The 27,387-nt window shown below is 48.9% G+C and overlaps 2 protein-coding genes across 2 annotated transcripts in view; one reads left to right on the top strand and one right to left on the bottom strand.

The window, feature by feature from the left end:
* Positions 1 to 6,904, top strand: part of smtnl (smoothelin, like) — a 58,534-nt gene extending 51,630 nt beyond the window's left edge. The window contains exons 5-8 of the mRNA XM_060848248.1: positions 924 to 1,094; positions 3,280 to 3,400; positions 4,914 to 5,065; positions 6,535 to 6,904. Coding sequence (XP_060704231.1) covers positions 924 to 1,094; positions 3,280 to 3,400; positions 4,914 to 5,065; positions 6,535 to 6,661 — 571 coding nt within the window. The 3' untranslated portion in view covers positions 6,662 to 6,904. The remainder of the gene's footprint in view (positions 1 to 923; positions 1,095 to 3,279; positions 3,401 to 4,913; positions 5,066 to 6,534) is intronic.
* A 5,172-nt stretch (positions 6,905 to 12,076) lies between these two features.
* LOC132830205 (tricarboxylate transport protein, mitochondrial-like) lies at positions 12,077 to 26,819 on the bottom strand. The gene is made up of 9 exons (XM_060847729.1): positions 26,700 to 26,819; positions 25,544 to 25,651; positions 24,689 to 24,788; positions 21,608 to 21,746; positions 20,587 to 20,671; positions 16,500 to 16,604; positions 16,061 to 16,176; positions 13,985 to 14,058; positions 12,077 to 13,883 (listed from the first exon to the last, which is right to left on the bottom strand). The coding sequence occupies exons 1-9, from the start codon at positions 26,779 to 26,781 to the stop codon at positions 13,769 to 13,771; spliced, it is 924 nt and encodes a 307-aa protein (XP_060703712.1). The 5' UTR covers positions 26,782 to 26,819; the 3' UTR covers positions 12,077 to 13,768.
* Between the last annotated feature and the right edge of the window lie 568 nt (positions 26,820 to 27,387).

Raw genomic sequence — 27,387 nt, forward strand, 5'->3', positions numbered from 1 at the left:
GGGAGTGGAGAGTGAGGGGGAGAGTGGGACTAAACTGAGTGGGATGTTATAGGGAGTGGGGAGTGGGGGGGAGAATGGGATTAGAATTCCCATGCTCTGGTATTGCAATGTCTATTCTGCAGAGATAGTGCCAGTACATTTGGTGTGAATGGTTTTAGGAGACAGGAATCATCAGCCTGGATCATGTCCAGTCGGTGAGGTCATGGACGGCTGCTTGAGCTGCCGACTCTCCCTGAGTCCTTTCTGCCCACAGGTCAGCTTCATACCCAGAGGGCAGCTTCAGCCCTGCTGATTGGGCACATTCCACCAATCAGCTTGAGAGCACTCAGCACCTGATCCAGGGAAGCTTTGGGAAATTTGGAGACAAGTGAAGGAATTAGGGAGAGAACAAAAAAGATTGACAAGAATGTTTCTGGATCAGTGGTGCTGGAAGAGCACAGCAGTTCAGGCAGTGTCCGAATCGTTGTTTCAGGCAAAAGGGATGACGGTCTTCAATGACAAGGGGAATCTGAATAAAAGGTGATTCTGGGGAAATTTAATCAAGATATTTGTGATCACATCAGCGTGTGAACAGAATGGACAGAGAGAAACTGTTCCCATTAATTGAAAAGCAGAGGGACACAGATTGATGGTGATTGACAGAGTGGAGATATATGGGGAAACATTGAACCAGTTAATGGTGAGTGTCTGGAATGTGCTCCCTGATGGGTTTGGAGTTGGTGCATTTGAGGATTTCTAGAGGGAAAGGGAACACATCTGAAACGAAACAATATTCACAGTCCCCAGAGAAAAGAGAGGTGCCCCTTGGATTACTGTTGCAGAGAGCTAGTTCAGATATGAGGGGCTGAATGGTCATCTTCATCACCCTGAACCTCTCGCTGCTGCCAACGTCCGCTCTCATTATGTATCTTGCTTTCCAACAGTGTCCTTGACCTTTATCCAGAGGCAGGCAGCAAGCCCCGCTCCCCTCCCCCCACCCTCCTTCGGCAGGGTGAGAAACGGCCCCTCCTGATGCGGTCACAGACCCTGCCTCGGACGAGCGGACCCCAGGCCAGGAAGGCTCTCTTCGAGAAGTTCGAACAGGAAGGCACCAAGTAAGGTCACCCTCCACCTAACTGCATCTTACACGAGAGAGAACACAGGGGTCAGTGCAGAGGGAGGCAATGAAGGAGTGAGGAGAATGATTCATTTATTATCACTTATATTTTACACTGTATAGTACACTAAAATACAGTGAAAAGCTTTAACACTGAACGCCGCACAGTCCAAGGGTCAGTGCTGAGGGAGTGCTGCACTGTCAGAGGGTCAGTGCTGAGGGAGTGCCGCACTGTCAGAGGATCAGTGCTGAGGGAGTGCTGCACTGTCGGAGGGTCAGTGCTGAGGGAGTGCCGCACTGTCGGAGGGTCAGTGCTGAGGGAGTGCTGCACTGTCGGAGGGTCAGTGCTGAGGGAGTGCCGCACTGTCGGAGGGTCAGTGCTGAGGTAGCGCTGCACTGTCGGATGGTCAGTGCTGATGGAGTGCTGCACTGTCACAGAGTCAGTGCTGAGGGAGTGCCGCACTGTTGGAGGGTCAGTGCTGAGGGACTGCCGCACTGTCGGATGGTCAGTACTGAGGGAGCGCTGCACTGTCGGAGTGTCAGTGCTGAGGGAGTGCTGCACTGTCAGAGATCAGTGCTGAGGGAGTGCTGCACTGTCAGAGGGTCAGTGCTGAGGAAGCGCCGCACTGTCGGAAGGTCAGTGCTGAGGGAGTGCCGCATTGTCGAAGGGTCAATACTGAGGGAGCGCTACACTGTTGGAGGGTCAGTGCTGAGGGAGTGCCGCACTGTCGGAGGGTCAGTGCTGAGGGAGAGCCGCACTGTCGGAGGGTCAGTAATGAGGGAGCGCTGCACTCTCGGAATGTCAGTGCTGAGGGAGCGCCGCACTGTCGGAGGGTCAGTGCTGAGGGAGTGCCGCACTGTCGAAGGGTCAGTACTGAGTGAGCGCAACACTGTCGGAGGGTCAGTGCTGAGGGAGCGCCACACTGTCAGAGGGTCAGTGCTGAGGGAGCGCCACACTGTCAGAGGGTCAGTGCTGAGGGAGCGCCGCACTGTCGGAGGGTCAGTGCTGAGGGAGTGCCGCACTGTCAGAGGATCAGTGCTGAGGGAGTGCTGCACTGTCAGACGGTCAGTGCTGAGGGAGTGCCGCACTGTCGGAAGGTCAGTGCTGAGGGAGCACCGCACTGTCGGAGGGTCAGTGCTGAGGGAGCACCGCACTGTCGGAGGGTCAGTGCTGAGGGAGTGCCGCACTGTCAGAGGATCAGTGCTGAGGGAGTGCTGCACTGTCGGAGGGTCAGTGCTGAGGGAGTGCCGCACTGTCAGAGGATCAGTGCTGAGGGAGTGCTGCACTGTCAGAGGGTCAGTGCTGAGGGAGTGCCGCACTGTCGGAAGGTCAGTGCTGAGGGAGCATCGCACTGTCGGAGGGTCAGTGCTGAGGGAGCGCCGCACTGTCAGAGGATCAGTGCTGAGGGAGTGCTGCACTGTCGGAGGGTCAGTGCTGAGGGAGCACCGCACTGTCGGAGGGTCAGTGCTGAGGGAGTGCCGCACTGTCAGAGGATCAGTGCTGAGGGAGTGCTGCACTGTCAGAGGGTCAGTGCTGAGGGAGCACCGCACTGTCGGAGGGTTAGTGCTGAGGGAGCACCGCACTGTCGGAGGGTTAGTGCTGAGGGAGTGCCGCACTGTCGGAGGGTCAGTGCTGAGGGAGTGCCGCATTGTCAGAGGGTCAGTGCTGAGGGAGTGCCGCATTGTCAGAGGGTCAGTGCTGAGGGAGCACCGCACTGTTGGAGGGTTAGTGCTGGGGACCCCATCGATTTCCCACACAAGAGCTCATTGCCATCCTGTGAGGGAGGCACACAGAGTGTTGCTAGAATGTTCCGTCACTGAGCACAATGCGATGCGCCCTTTCCTGTCTTTCCCTGATGACCATCGTGACTCTCCAAGGTGCTGGTCACATGACAACACTGAGGCCCCATATCCCGCCTTGCTCACCCTCTCCATGCAGTAACCCTGAGGCCAGATATGTTGCTGCAGCTCTGTGCTGACTCCAATCGTTTCTGTGGTCATCCAGGATGGGGCATTCACCCATTGAGCCAGAGTTACAGAAGGAAGAGTTTGTAAGGCTCTAGGGAAAAAAGCAGAGGAAATCTGGGACTGAAGGAGTTGCATGTTCTCCTGTGGGAAGTTATGATGGCCACAGCTTGCAGTTCCTGAGATGTCCCTCTCTCATGGTCTTCACTTTCCCCCAGGGGCAAAGTCGGAGTTTCTAAGGTAAAACTTCAGAGATCACAAAGTTTCGGTGTTGCAAGTGCAAGTAGCATCAAACAGATCCTCCTGGAGTGGTGTCGCTCGAAGACCATCGGATACAAGGTAAGTGAAGGGTTAACACCTTTCCACAGAATGTCAGAGGGAGGGGATGAGAATAGGTGAAGATTAACACAAACCTTCCTGATGTACTGAGCAAGGCACATGGGACAATCTGTGTTTAATCCGCCCTGTCTCCATCAGGACTGTACAAGCAACTTAAAGAGTTAAATTATATACAGATCAGGGTTAGTTCCCTGGAACCTTGAGGTTTAAGGTGAAATAACTCCATACAGGCCGGCATCCCATCACCAAGTCACCCTTTATTCACATATAAACAGCCCTTCACTCTAGCACTGCCTCATTCACAGTGTCAGTATCTCTTACACACACCCTTTTTATCAGTCTGCCAGGGCTCCCTGATTGGAACCAGATTAACAGCCCCAGTCAGGGAACTCACATTCTATGTGATCTACCTGGCTGACCTTGTAATGTCAGAGATGCTTCAATCAATGTTTCTAAGATATTCAGGGAATAGATCACATCAATCACGGTGGCACAGTGGTTAGCACTGCTGCCTCACAGTGCCAAAGATCCGGGTTCAATTCCTGCCTCAGGCGACTGACTGTGTGGAGTTTGCACGTTCTCCCCGTGTCTGCGTGGGTTTCCTCCGGGTGCTCCGGTTTCCTCCCACAGTCCAAAGATGTGCAGGTTAGATAAACTGGCTGTGCTAAATTGTCCATAGTGTTAGGTGTAGGGAATGGGTCTGGGTGGGTTTCTCTTCAGAGGGTTGGTGTGGGCTTGTTGGGCCGAAGGGCCTGTTTCCACACTGTAAGTAATCTAATAAATCAAAAATTTTGGGATATCTGAAACAAGGAGCAGAATTAAAAAATAAAAGCCTGACAGTGTAGAGGGAGCTTTACTCTAACCCTGTCCTGGGGAGGGTTTGATGGGTACAGTGTAGAGGGAGCTTTACTCTGTATCTAATCCAGTGCTGTTCCTGCCGTGGGAGGGTTGGATGGGGAACACTGTAAAGGGAGTTTTACTTTCTATCTAACCCTATGCTATCCCTATCACAGAGCACAGAAACATACCCTTCGGTGCAGTCAGTCCATGTCAAACATAATCCCAAGCTAGACTTGTCCCACCTGTCCCGCCCCCGGCCCATAACCCTCCTAACCTTTCCTATTCATGAATCCATCCAAATGTCTTTAAAACATTGTAACTGTCCCACATCCACCACTTCCTCAGGAAGTTCATTCCACACATGAAACACTCTGTGTAAAACATTTGCCTCTTATGTCTTTTTTAAAATCTCTCTCCTCTCCCCTTAAAACGTGACCCCTTGTCTTGAAATTCCACATCTTGGGAAAAAGACAACTACCATGAACTCTATCTATACCCCTTATTATTTTGTAAACTGTTTGGTGGGGGACAGTGGAGGAGTAGCTTTATCTTCAGTTTAAAAGAGCAGTGGGAACTATACCCTGGATCTAGCCTTAGCTGAATACACTCACTATTTCACTTTCCGAGGTAGCTGATTAACTGTTGTATTGGAATCTGTCTCGGTTCCTTGCAGATGATTGATATCCAGAACTTCTCATCAAGTTGGAGCAATGGAATGGCGTTCTGTGCTCTCGTCCACTCGTTCTTCCCAGAAGCCTTTGACTACACTGAGCTCAGCCCCAACAACCGCAAGCAGAATTTTGAGCTTGCGTTTGGGACAGCAGAGTGAGTACTCCCCATCCATAACAAGCTGTGGCTCCTCGCCCCAGCCACTCAGCACGGCCGCAGCTCATCATGGGGGGGGGTGTGTGTGTGTGTGTGTGTGTCTGTGTGTGTGTCTGTGTGAGATGCAATGCCACAATGTCCATCTCAGACCTGTGCAGCTGCCTGGACTGAGAACCATCTTGAAAGATCACACAGCCTGTGTAGTTTGTATATTCAAATATGAATTAGCATCAGCAGGACGCCATTCGGCCCCTCAAGCCTGCTCTGCCTTTCAATAGGATGGTGATTGATCTGTTTATTTTTCAAATCCCACATTCCCATCTGTTCCCGATAACCCTTAATTTCCCTTCCCAACAGGAATCTGTCCAACGCCTTCTTAAGAATATTCTCCGACCCCCACGCAACATCCTGCTGAGGCAGTGTTCCAAAGTCCCCCACCCTTTGAGAGATGAATATTCCCCCCCCACCCTAAAAGGGTGACCCCTCATACTAAACCAGTGCCCCTCCCCCACCCCCACCCCCGGTTCAGGACTGACCCACGCAAGGAAACAATCTTCCCACAATCCCCTTGGTGAGACCATTCCGGATCCCAATACATCTCCATCGAACCCCACCCAACCTTTCCAACCTGTGACAGGAACGAGCCCACTCTATCCAACCTTTCTCCGGAAAACAAACCGCTCATTCTAGGGATCCATCTGGGAAACCTCTTCTGGACCAGCTCCCTTCCTTCAATAGAGCCCGAAACCGCACGCAGTGTTCGAGCTGTGGTCTCACTAATTCCCTGGGGAACTGCAGCAGGGAATCTTCACCTTTATATTCAATTCCTCACGTACTAAAGGGTAGCATCCATTGACCTTCCTGATTACGTGCTATACCTGCGTATTATCCTGTTGTCACTCCGACTCTCGAACTCCCAGATCCTTCTGCATGGCAGAATTCTGCAGTCTTTATCACTGCTGCTACCAAGATGAACAATTTCACCTTTCCCATGTTCTCCTCTGCCTGCCCACACAGCACCAGTTTGAGTTCAATACCAGCTGAGGTATTAACATACAAGCTCTTCTCAAGAAGAATATTTTTAAAATGCACAACCTTTTGAGTTTGATTTCCTGGACACCCCAGGAAGTGGTCTGGGATGTGGGCTCCACAGATCTTGGCGCTGCTGAGGGAGTTGACAGATTGCCTTGGGTCACCTTCAGTGAAGGTGCTGCCTTTTGGATGTTAAAAGCGAGGGCCTCTGCTTACAGATAGCTGGAAAAGATCCCGTGAGCCCCAGTTCAAAGAAGCGCAGAGAGGTTTGACCTGTGTCCTGTCCTAGCCTGTACAGTCCTCACTCTGGGTAAATTGGCTGCTGTATTTCTGACAACACAGAACACGTAGATCATTATCTACAAAGCAGCACTTGAAGACAGCATGGTGATGAAAGCTAAATTCAAGTTTGATCTTGTTTGTTGTTGTTGCTGCAGGAAGTTGGCTCATTGTGACAGGTTGATTGAAGTGGAGGACATGATGGTGATGGGGAATAAACCAGACCCGATGTGTGTGTTCACCTACGTGCAGTCCCTCTACAACCACCTACGACGCTTCGAGTAAAGATAATTTCATCAGGATTGGGGCTGGAGATGAACAATATGCCCAGTGCCTCACCCACACCCGTCCTGACATTATCCCTGGCGTGGTGGGGTGGGCACAGTCAGCCATAATGTCTCCCAGTAAACAGGGAGCACAGACACCATCGGCAAATACAAACCGCCCAATTATCAGTGTTCACAGCAGATTTATAATGACGCAGATGTAGCAGCTCACCTAAGATTCAAATAAAAGATTTGACTTGTATTATTGTAGAAGATCTCTGAGGAGCTGAGCTTTTCCCAGGGAATCCAGATTCAACAGAATTTAGTGCAGTTAATTAGACTAATTATCAGAGGCACTTCAGTGAGTTGTACTCTCATCTCTGAACAGAGGGACGGACAGAGGGAGAGACTGACTGAGCCACGGCTAACACTAAGTTTCACTGAATCCTGATGTGCAGCAGCCCTCCACATTCTTGCTCCCTGTCTCTCTGACAGTATGGGGAGTCCCTCTGTCCAGCCTCAGCTGCTTAAACCATTGAGAAGCTGTCAGCACGGGTTGACATGTTACAGATTCGAACAGGTTCCAGTGCCCTCCAGCACTCCCTCTGTGTTACATTGCAACACGACAGCTTAGCGTCTCCCAGTGCACAATATTCTGAGCTATTGTCCTGTGTGGGTTCTATGACTCTGAAACTTTATTCCTAGAATTTGAGGTTTTTGTAAAGGCAGAATCCTTGAACCCATAGAATCCCTACAATGTGGAAGTAGGCCACTCAGCCCGTTGAGCCCATACCAACTCTCTGAACAGCATCCTACCCAGATTCACCACCTCCCCCACCCAATCCCTGTCACCCTGCATATCCCATGGCTAATCCATCTAACCTGCACATCTCTGAACACAGTAATCCAAAAACATGCAACGTCCAGACTCAGTGTCCAGTTAAAATGAGTGAAATTGAGAGGAAGGTATTTTCTATTAGGATTAATATCAGTGTCTGAAATGTTGTCACCATAGCAACAGCTGTGGATATTGAGTAATTTTGATTGGTCAAATTCTGTTTGAAGAGAATCACTCGCCAAGCTTGTGCTATTCTGGGAACACTGGGACTCCCCCACAATCCACACTGGGCAAATAAATACTCCAGCTGGCCCAAACTCTCCAACAGTCAACATTCCAGCTATTCAGAGCACTGCTTACAATCCTGGAATGTGGACTCCTGTCATGTTCCTATCAGCCAGCACATGAACAGTGCACGGCGAAGGTGGGTAAGGTTGCTTTTGACGACTTTCCCAGCTCCCCCCAGGGGCTCGCCCAGGCAAGCACAGAGTCCTCTGAGCTCCGAGAGTTGTGCTCTCATCTGTGCGCTGGAGCTTGGAAGTTGGTCTTACTGGCTCCAGTTACAGCACAGGTCCGGGGAGAGGAAACGTGATGCAGTCAGGCAGGGTTCCTGCTCCTTATCTCTCACTTGAAGGGTTCAGAAAAGATTTACAAGGATTGGAGGATTTGAGCTACAGGGAGAGGCTGAACAGGCTGGGGCTGTTTTCCCTGGAGCGTCAGAGGCTGAGGGGTGACCTTGTAGAGGTTTATAAAATCATGAGGGGGATTGATAAGATAAATAGTCAAGGTTTCAGCCTCTCCCTGTAGATCAAATCCTCCAACCCTGGCAACATCCTTGTAAATCTTTTCTGAACCCTTTCAAGTTTCACAACATCTTTCCGATAGGAAGGAGACCAGAATTGCACGCAATATTCCAACAGTGGCCTAACCAATGTCCTGTACAGCCATAACATGACCTCCCAAGTCCTGTAGGAGAAAGTGAGGACTGCAGATGCTGGAGGTCAGAGCTGAAAATGTATTGCTGGAAAAGCACAGAGGGTCAGGCAGCATCCAAAGAGCAGGAGAATCGACGTTTCGGGCATGAGCCCTTCTTCAGGAATCCCGAAGAAAGGCTCATGCCCGAAACATCGATTCTCCTGCTCTTTGGATGCTGCCTGATCTGCTGCGCTTTTCCAGCAACACATTTTCAGCTCCCAACTCCTGTACTCAATACTCTGACCAATAAAGGAAAGCATACCAAATGCCTTCTTCACTATCCTATCTACCTGCGACTCCACTTTCAAGGAGCTATGAACCTGCACTCCAAGGTCTCTTTGTTCAGCAACACTCACTACGACCTTACCATTAAGTGTATAAATCCTGCTAAGGTTTGGTTTTCTAAAATGCAGCACCTCGCATTTATCTGAATTAAACTCCATCTGCCACTCCTCAGCCCATTGGCCCATCTGGTCCTGATCCTGTTGTAATCTGAGGTAACCACCTTCGCTGTCCACAACACCTCCAATTTTGGTGTCATCTGCAAACTTACTAACTGTACCTCCGATGTTCACATCCAAATCATTTATATAAATGACGAAAAATAATGGACCCAGCACCGATCCTTGTGGCACTCCACTGATCACAGGCCTCCAGTCTGAAAAACAACCCTCCACCACCACCCTCTGTCTTCTACCTTTGAGCCAGTTCTGTACCCAAATGGAGAGTTCTCCCTGTATTCCATGAGATCTAACCTTGCTAATCAGTCTTCCATGGGGAACCTTGTCGAACGCCTTACTGAAGTCCATATAGATCACATCTACTGCTCTGCCCTCATCAATCCTCTTTGTTACTTCTTCAAAAAACTCAATCAAGTTTGTGAGACATGATTTCCCACACACAAAGCCATGTTGACTATCCCTTGGACCGAAGGATCTGTTTCTGTGCTGTACATCTCTTTGAGTCATGTGTGGTCCAAACTATAAAGTTCTTTTCTGAACCCTTCAAGTGAGAGATAAGGAGCAGGAACCCTGCCTGACTACATCACGTTTCCTCTCCCTGGACCTATGCTGTAATTGGAGCCAGTAAGACCAACTTCCAAGCTCCAGCGCACAGATGAACCCTTTCAGTGTCCAGTATAATACTTGATGTTTGACTGAGGGAGTCTGGACAGTGACTTACCTTCTGTTAGGCACGAGAGAATATGGGCGTTCAGATATCCTGGTCATCACAACTTGAGCAGTAATCCATTCCATTAGCTTGGTTCAGTGTTAACAGTTTCAGAATCAGAACACCTTGGGCTCATACCCATTAGAGAGACACAAGGCACTTAAACGCAAGCTGACATTACCAACCTCCCCCCACCAACCTCCCCCCATACAGTTGAACAGAATCCATAGACTCCCTGTTCGGGTGGAAGTGAGTAGTGGTCTCTGTGTTCCAGCAGAAAGTGAGGTCTGCAGATGCTGGAGATCAGAGCTGAAAATGTGTTGCTGGAAAGGCGCAGCAGGTCAGGCAGCATCCAAGGAGCAGGACAATAGACGTTTCGGACATGAGCCCTTCTTCAGGAATGAGGAAAGTGTGTCTGGCAGGCTAAGATAAAAGGTAGGGAGGAGTACCTCCTTCCACCTATCACATCTTCAACGCCCCTCCCCCAAGTCCCTCCTCTCTGTGTTCCAGCTAATATTTATTCCTAAACTAACACCGTCATTTATTTAATTGTGGGCTATTTTAAACACCAATGGGTTTTATGCGGACAACTGTGATCTCCTACCTCCCTTCCCCCACTCCTTCTCCAGGGTAAAACCCGCAGGTTAGGCAGCATCTCAGGAATAGAGAATTCGACGTTTCGAGCATAAGCCCTTCATCAGGAATAAGAGAGAGAGAGCCAAGCAGGCTGAGATAAAAGGTAGGGAGGAGGGACTAGGGGGAGGGGCGATGGAGGTGGGATAGGTGGAAGGAGGTAACGTGGCTGAAGAGCTTCTGTGCAGAGGAGATGACCTGGGGGGTGCAGTGAGAGGGGGACTCACTGAAATCCTTGTAGAGGGAGGAAGAGAGCTTCTTCAAGGAAGGCATCCTTGTAAGAGGATTCGCAGTAGGTTAAAATCTTCGAGTAAAAAATGAGGTCTGCAGATGCTGGAGATCACAGCTGCAAATGTGTTGCTGGTCAAAGCACAGCAGGTTAGGCAGCATCTCAGGAATAGAGAATTCGACGTTTCGGCTTATGCTCGAAATGTCGAATTCTCTATTCCTGAGATGCTGCCTAACCTGCTGTGCTTTGACCAGCAACACATTTGCAGCTGTGATCTCCAGCATCTGCAGACCTCATTTTTTACCCCAGGGTAAAACCCATCAACTTCCCAGCTCTCCCCTTAATTCCCAAAGAGTCTTACCGGACACAAAGACATTACCTCTCCACATATGCTGCCAGACTTGCGGAGTTTCTGTTTTTATTTCAGATTTCCAGTATCTGTAGTTTTGAAGTTGTTTTAGTGATTTGCAGTCCTGGGCTAATGAGCTGGAGACCTACACTGGCCCCTGACCCCAGACCCCAGACGCTGGGGGAATTCAAACTCAGCTCATTAAAACGATGGCGATGGTGACTGGGAAACCATTGTTGATTGGTGCCAATACCCTTTGGGTCCACGGCATCCTTTTGGGAAGGAAATCTGCCGTCCTTACCCTGCCTGAGATACCCGTGACTCCAGACCCACTGCATTGTGTGTGGTGTTTAGCTGATCTCTGACATCACCTGCGCAGTTTTATTAAGGGCAGCAGCTGACCAGCCCTTTCTCCTGAGTGAGGCGTGTCCCAGCCTCTCCCATCCCAAGAACAAAAAAAGAAAAATAATTTAGACTCACCCCCACGTGACCCAGACTTTGTGAGACTCTGAGATGTGAGCCTCACTACATAAGAGAACCTTCTCTCCCACTGGCACAGACAGAGCAGCCAGCACCAGCCTTGATGGGCCACAAGGCCTCGTCTGTACTGGATGACGGGTCTGGGTGCTCAGTGACTGTCCATGAGACTGTTGGGAGTCAATGTCTCCAGGAGAGGAAGGCGAGAAGGCAGAACCTGCACACAACTCCTGAATCCAAGTGAGGGAGGCTCCAGGAAAACTGCTCAAAGAGGCTGTGATTCAGACACCAAACCCACCGGCTCTTAAACAGAGCAAACGTATGACAGACAGCAACATAACAATATGCACAACTTAAACAACTTCAGTCTCTGGTTTCATTCTATCTCCAACCTGCTGATCCGTGTCCTCATTTGTCCCGTATTTACTCCACCCTTTAGAACAAGGAGATGCATTTCCGATGGTCTTGCCTGTCGATTAGATTCTGCTCCTTCCCCACATCACTGGGGATTTTACACTAACAGCCCATTACACTAGAGCTACAGTGCAGAGCGAGAAAATCAAATCAACAGGTCCCCTTTGCTGAAGGAAATTAATCAACAGGTTGGGATTTTAACTGAAAGATCCTTTTCTTACCTGGAATTAGGGCTCAGGGGAATGGACTGTTTCCAATCCCTGGAGAATTCCACACTCCAAAACACAGGTAAGAAGCACTTATCAGAGAGGGTCATCACACACAGTTACTTACTCCAACAGCATCTGTTTAATAATCTGTATAGAGAACAGTCAGCAACAATGACAATATCTTATATGTTCACAGGCCACAATACTGTCCAGTATGACCAATGGATGATGGTTCACAGCGGCCAACTCACAGGAACGCTGTCACCCTCAAATCACAAATCACCCTGACAGAAACACATCTCCCCCATCCAATACAATCACAGAGCAATACCTTTCTGATTGGCTGTGACTTTGGCTGGACAGAATGAACAATTCACTGCCCCCCACCCCCCCTGCTCATGGGGGCTAGTAATCAGTCAGCCTTTTCCCAGCAAGATCCACATTCCTCTGAACCTGGTCATGAAATATATCCCGCTCAAATCAGCTGATTTCATTTACTGAATAAGAATTGTAAAAACATTGATGAAGAATGAATAAACAATAAGTGTGCAGCTCCCTGATAATGTCACAGGGCTTGTGTCCAGACTGTAGCTGGATCAGAGCAGAGGGTATTCTTCAGCATTAACCAGACCTGTCTTGCCCTGTATATAAAAGTGTGGTGGTACATTTCATCACTGTGTTGCAGAGAATCCAACACATTTAGCCAGATGGTACTAGAACGTATTGTTGAGACTGTGACAGGGACACAGTAGCCTCCCAAGTTAGAAACCCAAACCACATGTTCTGGGGACACAGATTTGAATCTCACCACAGCAGGTGGTGTAACATGAATTCAAACAGCACCTGGAATAAAAGTTCTAACCTAATGCTGACCAAGCAACCACTATCAATTGTCCAGAACCACCCATCTGACTCACTGATGTTCTTTAGGGAAGGAATCTTCTGTCCTTAGTTGGTCTGGTCCCCATGTGACTCCAGACCCACAGTAATGTGGTGGACTCTTACTTGCCCCTTGGGCAATTAGGGACAGGCAATAAATGCTAGGCCTGGTCAGCAGTGCCCACATCCCATGACAGAATCAAAGAAGACTACATCAGCCAGTTGTTCACCCGGGTCCCACTGATGAATGGGCTTCCTGTGACCCCCAGTGATTCCACGAAACCAAATGCTGACCATGGGAAAACTGCAGCACAAAGGATCGTCTGTGAACACATCGGAGAGAGAGAGAGATCCCTACCAGAAACACCAAGTAGTAGTGGTGATGGCACCAGAGAGACTGGGCCATTGGACTGACCCAACTCCAATTCTGTATTTATAAAATTCAATATGCATACTAATTGTTTTAAAAACACAGTCCCTGTAGGATGCAGGAAAAACACTTTTAAACAAACCATATAAAAGCCCTTGAAGGAGGATGATGAGAACAGGATCAGTCGCAGGTTTGACACAGTGTAAGGCACAGAGTGGAGCTGCTTCACCATGGCCAGGCCCCTCCGATCCAGCTCTCAGGAGCAAACCATCCCAAAAAAGTCAAAGAACAGGGACACCTTACAAATATACATCCCACAGGAAAAGGGATAAGGGAGAGAAACATTGGGAATAGATGAGCAAAGGGAAATAATTAACCCCCTGGCATTTCCCTACATCAAACATCCCCCAAACATCCACAATGTCAAGTCTGGTCATTAACTAGTCTACTTTAACCTGGTTATGATGCACTTTGGCAAGTGAAGGGGACAGGAAGGTTGCCCTGATGGTGTAGACCTGAACATGAGAGAGAGAGAGAGAGAGAGATGTCAGGGTCAGGCTGTGCTGTGTGTGTGTAACTCTCCTTAGTCAGTCTTCCAGATCATGTTGAGAATTTTGACAACCTCTTCGTAAATAACAAAGACAATGGCCACATCCAGACACACTCTGCCCAAACGTGGGATTGTTCCTTTGTAGAACCTGTATCAGACAAGGAAACAGTTGCTTAGGGAACACACAGGGGTTTCTGAACTCTCACAATCCAAGGCAAGCAGTAAAACAGCCCACATGGCGATACTTACGCAAATAACCCCTCTGTTTTAAAGATCTGAAGTGCACAATCCAAAGTATTCCTGTACTTCAAAGACTCAAGGCCCTGTGACAAAAAGTGGGATAAAAATAAGAATATTATAATTTCCCAAATATTCCAGGCTGCAGTAAAGAACATGAAACTCAAAGGATTGGCATTACATTTCTGTCCAGCTCATTTCACTATAATGTGCGTTTTGTCAGCAGGAATTGGCTATAATGCAATTGATGAATGTTTAATGTTATTTGGATAACGTAAACTTTCTGCTGAACGGGGAGCGGTTTTCCAAAAGCAATCTTCTGCAGCACAAGGTTATAGAGGAACACAACTGTTGCGTTATAGCAGAACAACCTGTAATAACTTTCACAACCTCCAAACATCTAAACTGGTTCACAAAGTCACCGCTGCAATGTAGGAAATGCATCAGTCAACTGGCACTCAGACAGATTCCACAGATAGCAACGTGACCTGACCCTGCACATCGTTCAGGTACACAACAAGAGAAGGTGGGACTTTACATCATGTCTTGTCCGAAAAGTGCAACAGAGGGAACATCAGGCTGGATGTGTGTTCCTGTGGACCTGTTAGCAGGGGTGGGACTACTGTTATACAGCACAGAGCGTGGCGCTGGAAAAGCACAACCGATCAGGCAGCATCTGAGGAGCAGGAGAATCGACATTTGGAGCATAAGCCCTTCATCCGGATTTCTCCAGGATCTGCAGTCCTCACTTTCTCCCGGTTAGACAGTACACACAGATACACCCCTCTCAGCTTCATACCAATAATTAAAATAGTTCAGGCACAGCAAGCTGTTCTCCAGGATCATCTGTCAGACTCTAAACTCCATTAGTCTGTTAATCAGACATCCAGCAGAGGCAGAGAGTCGGAGGAGCTCGTGCTGAAATAGCATGAGGACGTCCAGCCCAGCCCACACACTGAAGACTGCAGCCAACCCAGGTCAGTGTGACACAGAGGGCAGACTTACAGGAAGGTCATTGATGAGAGGCGGCTAAGAGGGCATTTTGCTGATGCATACTCAATGAAAAAGAAAGAAGTTACAGCAATGTTTCAGGTTAGAAATCACACCACACCAGGTCATAGAGCAGCAGGTTTATTTGAAATCACAAGCTTTCAGAGCACTGCCCCTTCTTTGCTTCACTGATGAAGGGACAGCGCTCTGAAAGCTTGTACTTTCAAATAAACCTGTTGGACTATAACCTGCTGTCATGTGACTTCTGACCTTGTCCACCCCAGTCCCACACCAGGACCTCCACATCAGGTTCAATACCTGCACCAGTTGTCAACGGCAGGGTTAACAGCAGGAAGGCCATCACAATGCAAGGTCAAAACCCAGAACAGGGTCCGTATTCCCGGGGCACGGAGGACACGCCTGCTGGAGTTGGGGGTGGGGGCAGAAGGTATATGTACATGTGTGCAGAGGAGGCTGTGTACACCTTACCTTCTCAACTGCCTCCTGGAACCGAAGCTGCTGAACCAACCTGTGCTAATGGAGTGAGCTACCCAGCTTCAGGCAGGTCAGAGGCAGCGTTCGGTGACTGCGGGTTATCCACTGGCAGAGGGATGGGCTCAGAGTGAGCTTTCCCTTTGGGGTTCTGGGAACTCTCTGGCTGGTGTGTCTCTGAGTTATCTGAACAAAGCTGTCTCCTTTTGCAGTTACATTGCCCTCAGGGTCTGAAGGAAAACATGGGCATGTGGTTTGCGTTCTCACAAGTCAATCCACTAGCTCAGCCAGGTACAGAAACTGTCCAGGGAGGATGGTCAGCAAGTGGGGGATGGGGCAAGGTGTTCTTTGGGTCAGGCTCACCAGCACACCCAGCTTCTTATCTCTAGTCCCAACCCCACCTTGCTTTTACCTGAAGTTTCCTACATTATAAACAGTCACTATACTACAAAGGAATTCATTGGCTATATTGTGGGTTATTCTGAGATTGTGAAAGATGCTTTAGAAATTCAAGTCTTCGTCTATTGACAAAGTGCACGGTTAAGCATTTTAATCTGCATTAGGCAGTGATCTCTCACAACCTGCAGTCAATATCCCACTTCTCACCTGCATCCTTGTCTTTATGACATCCAGAGGAGTATTCCCAAAAACACTAGCTGCTCCAGCAGTAACTCCAAACGCTGCTGTGACAAATGGATTGATTGGTTTGTGCAGCTCGTCACCTGTAAGCACAGAAGCACCCAGTGATCCAACTTCTATTACCTCGGTCAGCCCAAGTTCCACTGCACCGTGGGTCTGCCTCAGACACACTACTAGTGCAAAACTCAATGGCGCTCCCCCCAACAGCCCAGATCTGAGCACGTGCCAGGGCCAACAGGGGAAACATGAGGCAGAAGGGCTCAGAATTTCCCCTCTCCTCCTGTTTCCGAATGTCCAGCTCTGAAGCTGGGGAATGGACACAGTTCCCGCTCACCCCTCCCTCTCCCCCTTCAACCCTTGCCTCCCTCGGGTGAAGAGATTGCTGAAGTCCAGCATAGACACTTGCCTTTATACCAGTTGCGTAGTGTGGTCATCACAAAGAAGCGAATTGCTTGGTTTGAGCCCTGTTTGAGGACGGTAGCTGTCACCCCCTGGTACGTCCCTCGAAAACCTGCAAGCAGAAAAACTGAAATCTCTCCCTCAAAGACCTACAGATCATTGGGATAGTTTCTTGGGAGGGGGTGAGACTGACACGATTTCACTCCCCACTAACCATTTTGAGGAGGCTACAATCCCACAAGGATCCTGGCCCTCAGCTCCCTGTCCACTGAGACCCCAAACTGAGTTATACATTAGACACATTAGAATCCAGGTGTGGGGAATTCCTTTTCTGATGAGAAAAGCCAACAGTAGACACAGTCACTGGCTACATGATCTCAGGACACATACACTCACGGTGTATGGACACACTTCAACCAGTTCCCGCATTTGATTATAAAACACTTGGAGGTAATGTGAACATATTAGCTGTACGTTCATTGTATGTAATTATCTAGAAATGCAGGCATTAGTTAAAGAGTCACTTCTGCTTCTGTAAGAGTCCACGGTCAGTATGAGGGAGACACTGCCTGATTGAAACAAAGACCAAGGCTGAGTGAGTATATCAGGAATTTGGGGGGAGGGGAGACAGGTGCTATAGGTTTACTATAATTGGTAGAGTGCATGGAGCAGGGAGTTTGGTGGAAGAGGAGGTTTTTGCTTCTACTTTCTCTCAGTGGATTCATTGATTAGTAAATACTGTTATTAGGGACTTGCTGTAACTTAAAAAGAATATTTTTTTTAAAGTTTCTACATTTGAATTTAACTGAGAAACACCATGAATAAGGGAAAGTCAGGTTTGCTTAAGTAATTGAAAGCAGAATAAGAAGAAATGAAGTTAAGGCATCAGAGTTCAGCTGAGTGGAGGGGAATGTGTGCTCTGTAATCTGTGGGATATGGTGGGCACTCTCAGTGTCTGAGGTGATTACGTGTCCAGGAATGCTGCTAGCTGCAGAAACCTGAGCGCCGGGAGTACCAGCTGCAGTCACTGGGGCACGTTCCTGAGGCTGCACGTGTGACATGGATACAGAGGTGTTCACACTGCAGCTCCAGGGCCTGAGGGCAGAAGGATAATGGAAGACTGCCAGGCCATCCAAAAGAGGCTGGTGCTGGAAAAGCACAGCAGGTCAGACAGCATCTGAGGTGCAGGGGTGTCGACGTTCGGGTGTAAGCCCTTCATCAGGAATGTTGTTCCTGGTGAAGGGCTTATGCCTGAAACGTCAACTCTCCACCTCCTCAGATGCTGCCTGACCTGCTCTGTGCGTTTCTAGCAGCACAAATTTTGACGCTGACTCCCCAGCATCTAGAATCCTCACTTTCTCCATCCAAAAGAAACATGCAGGTCGTGGAGAGGTCACCCACAGTCCTGCTCACTAATCCGTCTTTGTAGTTTGGAAGCTGATGAGACTCTGGTTCCTCAGGGAAGTGCAGTCAGTGCCACGTGTGGAACGATGATGAGTAGTTGGTTTTTCCGGGGCAGGGTTGGGTCAAGGGAGACAGTGACAGGGGATTCATTAGTTCAGGGAATAGACAAGTGTTTCTGTGGCTGTATATGTGACTCCAGGATGATGTGTGATGAATAGCCAGAGACCCTGGTGCACACTGGTCCCAATGACAGCGGTAGGAAGTGGGGGGATGTGATCCTGCAACCAGTATTTAGGAAATAGCTAGGGAGTTAGCTAGCAGGACCCACACATGTATTCATCTCTGGGTTCCTCCCAGAGCTACGTGTGACTACAGAATTAGGAGGAGAAGGCAGAGGAACGTGTGTCTGGAAAGATGGTGCAGGAGGGTGTGCTTTCAGTCCCTGAGGCATTGGGACAGGTGTTTACCTGTACAGGCTGGGTGGGCTATATCTGCACAGAGCTGGGACTGAGGTCCGAGTGCGGTGTTCTGTTCCTGTCATTGGGAAGGCTTTAACTTGGCAGGGCCGTGGGAACCAAGGAGGAACAGCAGAGAAGGAAACCAGCTGGGAGACAGCTGGTACTAGGCGAGAGGACAGTCAATTCATCGGTGCAGTGGGAATAAGGAAGGTAATAAAGTCCAAATCAGGTGACTGTGCGAGTCTAAGAGTGCAGTAAGTAAGGTCAGGCAGTTACAGGCACATGTTGTCATGTGGAAATATGGTGTCATGGGCAGAACAGAAACATGCCTCTACAAAGGGCAAGGCTGAGTGTTAAATATTCCTGGGTACAGGGAAAAGGAAAGGAGATAGGGTAGCGGTGTTGGTCAAGTAGCGCATTACAGCGCAGGAGAAAGATGTCTCTAGAAGGTTCAAGGACAGAATCAATTTAGCTAGAACTAAGGAAGAAAAGGATGGAATTACATTGCTCAATGCAGTCTTCAGAGCCATCAGCTTATGGGAAGGACTGGAAGAATAAATCTGCAGGGAACTGACAAAGAGATGCTAACCCTATAGAGTGGTTATAATGGACAGCTTCAATGACTTAAATATAGACTGGGATTCAGTTCAATGCAGAGAGTGTGAGGTAATGCATTTGGTAGGGAAACATTGAAAGATAATATAAAATAGGGGGTAACAATTCTAAAGGGGGGTGGGAACTGAGTGGATATGTACACAGATCACTGACATGGGGGACAGGTAGAGACAGCACTTAATAAAACTCGTTCGGTACTTTGGTTTAAATCCTGATAAGACTGAGGCAGGTGTCTGGTACAAACAGACAGTATTAGAGTGACACTGTCACTTGACTAGAAATCCAGAAGTTGTTTTTTCAAACCTGACTATGAAGGCTGTGAAACTGAGTTCAATAAAATGATTCCAAACCCAGTTTATTAATGCCCTTTTGCCACTGAATAATGACATCATCCCGACACTGGATTGACCTTTCCCTAAAGTCTAGCAGTGGGTAATAATTTCACTGCTTTGCCAGCAATGCCCATACTTATGAATGAATAATAACTAGAGATAGTAGGAACCTCCTGAAATGCCAGTGATGCCACATGATGAACACTCAGTCAATACATCAGGCAGAGGGGAACACAATTAAATATGGACAGGGTGAGGGCACCTCACAGCCAGTGCTGAGATTTTACACACCTCATTGTTTCAGGGTGACCTGACATGTAAAGATGATGGATTTTCTTGACTTCCCATCTCCTCACTTCACGGAAGATGGAAACTCAATGATATCGATGAGTTGCTCACCATATCTTGATGGGGTCCCCTTTATAAATTAGACAGGATGGGGCTCGAAAAGGATTGATCACGTGATTCAAACTGGCTTCAGGGACTATGCCTGTATTACCCCAAGACCCAGCAGATTCAGCAGAACCAGACTCAAATTAAACACAAGTTATCAACAGCCACGTTAGTTAACCTGCGGTGAGTTTACAGTTCACCCGAGAACCAATCTCCAAGAGATGCAGTTACAAGAAACCTCACAGCCTGATGAGCACCTTACTTTATAAGAATCTCCATTAAAGGTAGGCTACCTGATAGACACTGTAAATTAGACTGAACCACTGTAATCTGTAACAATGCACTATCTGTGTACATTGATACACAGTAAAAAATGAGGTCTGCAGATGCTGGAGATCACAGCCGAAAATGTGTTGCTGGTCAAAGCACAGCAGGCCAGGCAGCATCAGGGAATCAGGAATTCCCTATTCCTGAGATGCTGCCTGGCCTGCTGTGCTTTGACCAGCAACACATTTTCAGCACATTGACACACACACAAAACCAGCCGGGCGATACTGCATTAATTCAGGGACTGATCAAATTTTAGGCTTAAACTAACAAAAGCTTGCTGCTGAAAAAAATTTGAATACACACTCCAAAGCCAATAAAAGACATCCACTCATCCATCCTATACAAACCATACTGATTCCAGGCACAAAAGCGGCACATATACTCTCACTGCAACATGATCACATTGTTCAGTTTCAACAAATGAAAGGGCTTTTTTCTCAGGTGTTATGAGGCTGTGTAAAAGCCTTGTGTTTCTCAGCAATTGAGAATACACTGGCAATCCTCCTGAAACTGCTCTTTTTACACCTTGCCCCTTCATCCAGTCACCACAAGACAGGCCTACCTTGTTCCTGAATAATCTCTCGGACACCATGGAAAAACCCATGGTATTTAGGATTGGGTGAACATTGGTCATGAATAAACTTCACCTAGAGGAGGAAAAACAAAACAGAAATTAATTCAAATCCACTTTCACAATGGACAAAGGACTTTGATAACTGAACTATAACCAGCTATTTGTATCTGAGGTTTGAAACACAAGGTTATAAGGTGTACTGCAGTAATTCACTGAACCTCCTTCAACAGCCCCTTTCAAACTCTCAACCTCCACTATCTACAGGACAAGGGTAGCACATACATGGGAACTCCACACCCTGCAAAGTCCTCTCTTAAGCTTCACACCATCCTGTTTTGGAAATATGTCACTGTCTGTCACCTTTGCTGAGTCAAGATCCTGGAAGATCCTCCCTAACAGCATTGGGGGTGTCAAGATTAGAGTGGTGCTGGAAAAGCACAGCAGGTCAGGCAGCATCTGAGGAGAGGAAAAATCGACATTTCGCGCAAAAGCTCTTCATCAGCATTGGGGGTGTCCCGATACTAAGAATTGCGATTGTTTAGGGTGGCTGTTCACCACCACCTTATCCAGAGTAATTAGGAATGGATGCGAAATGCTGGCCCACAGCATAGAGAAAAGATTGATCAGGCCTGAATTGCCCAGTCCAGGTCATTCTGCTAGAACACATATTTCATCAGCGCAAATTGGCTGTAATGTGACTGACAAATTGTGGACGGTGTTTAGATTTTCTATTAGCGATCTTCTACAGCGCAACTTTCTATGGTGGGTTTCCATAGCGTGATTTTCTATAGCATGAGGTCACAGAGGAACACAACTGTCGCGTTATAGCAGAATGACCTGTATGTCTCACAAAGACCAAGACTTATTCTCAAGTGTTAACAAATTTACCAAAAGAAGTTCAGTTGAAATAATCCAACATGTTAAAATACATTCTTTTGTTAATTGGTCTGTACACTCGCGTTGTCCCCGCAGTTTTCATCCTTGGGGTACACTATCCAGGCAACGTTACCTTTACTGTCTCCATAGGGCACACAACAAACACAGCTTCAGCGATTCCAGCTCCCAAGCCGCACAGAAAGCTCTTCCCACGGCTCAGCTTCCCATTCGCATCAACCATTCTGTCATGTAGAAATTCAAACGTCCCAAACCTGAAAAGAGGCCAGACTGACAACGTTGGTAACACCACTGGCCTGGTGACAGGGACATGCAGCTCGTGCAGATCCTTTGTACATAACCAGAGCATAAAAAACAGCCTGAGGGCACACAGACAGGATATTTCACCTCGTGGGAGAGAGTACAACAAAGGGACAGAGTTTAAAAGTGAGGGCTCTCCCACTTAATGTGGAAACGCAGAGTCTCAGTAGGTCTTTAGTTTGTGGAGTCCTCTTCTGCAGGGAACAGTGGTAGCTGGGTCAATGAGTATTTTAAAGGTTGAGTTAACTAAATTCTAGAATGAGAGGTGGTGGACAGGAAAGTAGATCTCTCAATAAGATCAGCCACATGGTGGAACAGCTTTAAAGGGCTGAGTGGACAGCTCCTGCCCTTAATTCATTCGCTTGCAAACGGGTTGCCATGTTTCCTTATTGTCCAACATGAGATTTCCTCAGTATGCAAAAGGCACCATAGAAATGTAAGTTCTTTCCTTTCAATTCTTACAAGTATCAGAAGAGACTGAGGGCAGGTTTACTTGAGGTGCATAATGTTGAGATTGATAGATAGGAAGGAATTCTTTCCTCTTACACAGCGAGGTCAATATCAAAGCGACACAGATTTAAACTGATCAATAGGTTCATGGAGGGTTGTGAAATTCTGGGAATGACAGGAGGCTGGAACTTACTGCCTGAGAAAGACGGGCAGATCCAGGAACCCTTGTCACATCTACCAAACAAGTAAGGAGGCGGTGGCATGGTGGTAATGTCACTGGACCTAGAATCCAGAGCTCCAGGTTAATGTCCAGGTTCAAATCCCACCAAGGCAACTTACTTAATTAGATGTGGAATTGATAATTAGTCTCAGCGATAATGGCCATGTAACAATCAGTGCTGTAAAAACACCCAGCTGCTGCTCTTTAAGGAAGGAACTCCAGCAGGCTGGCCTAGGTGTGACTCCAGACCCACACCAGTTGAAGGGCAATTCCTCCGAATGAATAAGGAACTCCTTTCCAACACCAACCTTCACATTCCCAACTATTCAAACTGACTTTGAATAAAAGCTAAGTTTCCTGACACTGCCTCCTGGTTATATTTTCTCTGTGATACCATTCTAGGAGAAATCATGCTCAGTATGGTGTACTTTTCTGGTCACCTGTATCAGACATTAGCCCTGATTATAGTTGGAGGGCCTTAACTGGACACTCTGCTCTCGGTCAGTTATGGGTTACCTGCAGCTTGAAAAATGTGTTGCTGGAAAAGCGCAGCAGCATCCAAGGAGCAGGAGAATCGACGTTTCGGGCTTAAGCCCTTCTTCAGGAATGAGGAGGGTGCGCCAAGCAGGCTAAGATAAAAGGTAGGGAGGAGCGACTTGGGGGAGGGGCGTTGGAAATGCGATAGGTGGAAGGTGCAGGTGAATTTGTGGCAGATATGAAAGGATCCCTTGGGACCTTGGAAGGAATTGAGGGGGGAGTTCCGGAAAGACCTCTCCCTCCATGACTACCACGTCAGGTCCACACCCCCCTCCAACCCAACCTCCACTCCTGGCACCTTCCCCTGCAACCGCAAGAAATGCAAAACTTGCGCCCACACTCCCCCCAAGGCCCCAAGGGATCCTTCCATATCCGCCACAAATTCACCTGCATCTCCACACACATCATTTACTGCATCTGCTGCACCCGATGTGGCCTCCTCTATATTGGGGAGACAGGCTGCCTACTTGTGGAATGTTTCAGAGAACACCTCTGGGCAATCCGGACCAACCAACCCAACCATCCCGTGGCTCAACACTTTAACTCCCCCTCCCACTCCACCAAGGACATGCAGGTCCTTGGACTCCTCCATCGCCAGACCATAGCAACACGACGCCTGGAAGAAGAGCGCCTCATCTTCTGCCTAGGAACCCTCCAACCACAAGGGATGAACTCCGATTTCTCCAGTTTCCTCATTTCCCCTCCCCCCACCTTGTCTCAGTCCCAACCCTCCAACTCAGTACCGCCCTCCTAACCTGCAATCTTCTTCCTGACCTCTCCGCCCCCACCCCACTCCGGCCTATCACCCTCACCTTAACCTCCTTCCAACTATCGCATTCCCAATGCCCCTCCCCCAAGTCCCTCCTCCCTACCTTTTATCTTAGCCTGCTTGGCACACCCTCCTCATTCCTGAAGAAGGGCTTATGCCCGAAACGTCGATTCTCCTGCTCCTTGGATGCTGCCTGACCTTCTGCGCCTTTCCAGCAACACACTTTTCAGTTCTGATCTCCAGCATCTGCAGTCCTCACTTTCTCCTTATCTGCAGCTTGACTTGTTCTGTCAAATGCAAGGGTGAACTCAGCCACTACAATACTTAAAATAATATGGACTTTTACTGAGGTGGAGTGGGACTTCTTGGGTTATGGAGGAGAGAGGTGTGAGCAAGAGGGGCAAGTGATAAGGAGAGGTGTAAAAATAAAGTGGATCAGGGAGTGAGGAAAACATAGGGGAAAGAAAGTATGTAGCGAGAGAGAGGAAAATTGGGGTATGTCTGGAAAATTCAGCCGAATTTTGTATCCTCACCAGAACAATCACTGCCACTATTTACAAAACTCAATCTAATGATGCAATAAAGATTGTTGAGGTGGGGGCGCGAAGTAGCGGGAAAGTTGAGATGAGCCTATTATCAGGGTCAGTTATGATCTAATTGACCAGCAGAGCTAGCACGAGGGGCTGAATGGTCTACTGCTGACTAGACAGTAGAAAGCTGTGGTATTCATCCTGAAGAAATGCCTAGAATGTGATGGAACAGATCACTGCACAGTAGGTATACTGCTGCAAAACACAATGTTCTTCATAAAACAGACTTATACTTAGTCTGAGAGATTTATCCTGAAATGTACTCCTTATTTATCACCTTCCTTTTCTGGCCTTTCCTTTCCATCTCAGACTGTTGCTTCAGTCTCCTACCTGACAGCTGATTTTGGAATGGAACCATACAGGAGGGAGCTGAGGCCACGGTAAAGTCCTTTAGGCCCGTGATCCCGGACGGTCACTCGGATACAGTCACCTGCAAAGGGAGCAGATGGTCAGTACCTGGAGCTCATCAGGTGGTGTCTCAACTGTTTACGAATGAAAACCCCTGACTCCCACAGTCAACTGTCCCTTCCAGATACACATACATTTGACTGGCTCACTGCTACAGTTAGCTACAGGAAGATGAATGGTTAATAGAGCACACCCCTCAGACATCTTAGTGGAGGTCAATCTGTGCCCGAGTAAAGATCTCAGAAGGGGATCCACAACCTCCAAGCACAGGGTACACAAGGTATCCTGTATCTAGACAGACCAATGTTGGGAATTTTAACTGGTTGCCCCGCATTGCTTCCCTATAACCCTACAGAACAAGGAATCACAGTCAGAATATTGTTGGTTATCTATTAGGGTGGAGCCTGTGGTCTCACATGATGTGGAGATGCCGGTGTTGGACTGGGGTGTACAAAGTTAAAAATCACACAACACCAGGTTATAGTCCAACAGGTTTAATTGGAAGAACACTAGCTTTCGGAGCACCGCTCACAACCACCTGATGAAGGAGCATCGCTCCGAAAGCTAGTGTTCTTCCAATTAAACCTGTTGTTGTGTGATTTTAACGTTTTCAGCTCTGATCTCCAGCATCTGCAGACCTCACTTTCTCCTCGATGATTTTTAACAATGTCAGGTTGGTTTTCAATGCCACTGTAGCTTGGAGGAAGAGGGGAGTCTTTATATTTCCTTTGTAACAGTAGGGTCAGTTTCCTTGCAGCAAGAGATGATACACTTTACCAATGCCTTTATAACGTGGAGGATTTGCACGCTCATCAAGCTGTAACTGTGTTTTCACGTACTCGGTTGGAAATGTGATACAAATTTCAATTCCACCAGCAATTCCACCTGGACAAGAACAAAATTCATCACTGCACGTATCAACTTCAGACCAATACCAACACACAGCTGCCCCATTCTCATCCGATCTGTCCATGATCCCGATCACTTGCCTTGTTCCAAACCCCTCATCCTCATTCCTCACTAATCCTCCACATCTCACCTGGTGGGTATCCATCAGCCTGTCCTTCACTACCCGCCAAGCTCCCTGCTTCTCTCTCCATCCCATCACAGGTGACCAAGCCCAGCTCTTGACCCCATTCCCTCCCACGTCAGTGTCCAGAATGGTGTCTAACCATTCCCAAACTCCTCTCCACAGTATCAGCACCCTGTCCCACCACATGGGCAGTTCAACCCTGCCCCACCCCAGAGTCAATGCCACTCTCCCTCTGGGGTCTTGATGTGCAAGTCATTCAATTCCCCAGGGGTCATTTCTTCCCCACTCTAGCCTGAGGACATTGCTCTCAACATCTTCCCCACCCACCAGTCATTCGCCTCTACCCCCAGGGTCCATGCCCCTCTCCCTCTGGGATCTTATAACTCCCCCACCCCTGTTTAAATGCCCAACCCTTGAATGTTGTGCTCCAAGGGGGGTATTTGACACTCCTCTACCTCTCTACACACAGGAGTGCCCCACCCACACTAGGGGATATTTGCCCACTCTCTCATCCCTCCAGGTTACATCCCCCCTCGCTCAAGGGCATGAATCCCTCACCCCTAAGAAGTTATTGCCCCCACCCCTTAAGGGTACATCTGTCCCAGGGGTATGTTCTCCCCACCCCTCAGGGTTATATCCCCCCCCCAGGGGTATGTTCTCCCCACCCCTCAGGGGTACTTCCCCCCCCAGGGGTATGTTCTCCCCACCCCTCAGGGGTACATCTCCCCCCAGGGGTATGTTCTCCCCACCCCTCAGGGTTATATCCCCCCCCAGGGGTATGTTCTCCCCACCCCTCAGGGGTACATCTCCCCCCAGGGGTATGTTCTCCCCACCCCTCGGGGGTATATCTGTCCCAGGGGTGTGTCCCTTTCCCCAGGGGGTGGGGGTATGTGCTCCCACCTGCCAGCACGGCTTTCACCGGGTGGGTGACCTTCCTGGGGCCGCCCCCCGCCGCCGCCCAGCGGGGCCTCTCCGAGCCCATCGCCGGGCCTGAGGCCCCGGACTTTCCTGAGGAGCAGCCCGGCCTCACAGGGCAGGTGGAGCCGCTGACGGTGAATGGCCAGGACCGGGGCCACGAGGTCATGGGGGGGGGGGGGGGGGAGTGTGTCTGGGGTAGTGTCCCTGTGGGGGTGGGGGGGAGTGTGTCTGGGGTAGTGTCCCTGTGGGGGTGGGGGGGAGTGTGTCTGGGGTAGTGTCCCTGTGGGGGTGGGGAGTGTGTCTGGGGTGGTGTCCCTGTGGGGGTGGGGAGTGTGTCTGGGGTGGTGTCCCTGTGGGGGTGGGGAGTGTGTCTGGGGTAGTGTCCCTGTGGGGGTGGGGAGTGTGTCTGGGGTGGTGTCCCTGTGGGGGTGGGGGGGAGTGTGTCTGGGGTAGTGTCCCTGTGGGGGTGGGGGGGGTGTCTCAGGGTCTGTCTCTGGGACGGGAGGTGAATCGTTTTTGGCGGGGGGCAGCGCCGCGCCGCTATTGGTCAGTGTCACCTCCCTCTGATTGGCTGTTGCTTGCATCGCTGCTGCAATTGGCTAGTCTGAGACAATGGGTGTTTCTGATTGGTCCATCGCTGGGGGTTGATTGGACATGTGATTGGCTGATG

Source organism: Hemiscyllium ocellatum, chromosome 31 (assembly GCF_020745735.1).
Source record: "Hemiscyllium ocellatum isolate sHemOce1 chromosome 31, sHemOce1.pat.X.cur, whole genome shotgun sequence".
NCBI classification, from domain to species: domain Eukaryota; kingdom Metazoa; phylum Chordata; class Chondrichthyes; order Orectolobiformes; family Hemiscylliidae; genus Hemiscyllium; species Hemiscyllium ocellatum.

Bases quoted from the DNA above. Each gene is read 5' to 3' on its own strand.
- LOC132830205 (XM_060847729.1), bottom strand. From the start codon at position 26,781: ATGGGCTCGGAGAGGCCCCGCTGGGCGGCGGCGGGGGGCGGCCCCAGG. The intron at 21,747-24,688 runs GTAGGAGACTGA...GCCTCTTTTCAG, and splicing joins ATTCCAAAATCAGCTGTCAG to GTTTGGGACGTTTGAATTTC. The intron at 13,884-13,984 runs GTAAGTATCGCC...TGTCTGATACAG, and splicing joins AAAACAGAGGGGTTATTTGC to GTTCTACAAAGGAACAATCC.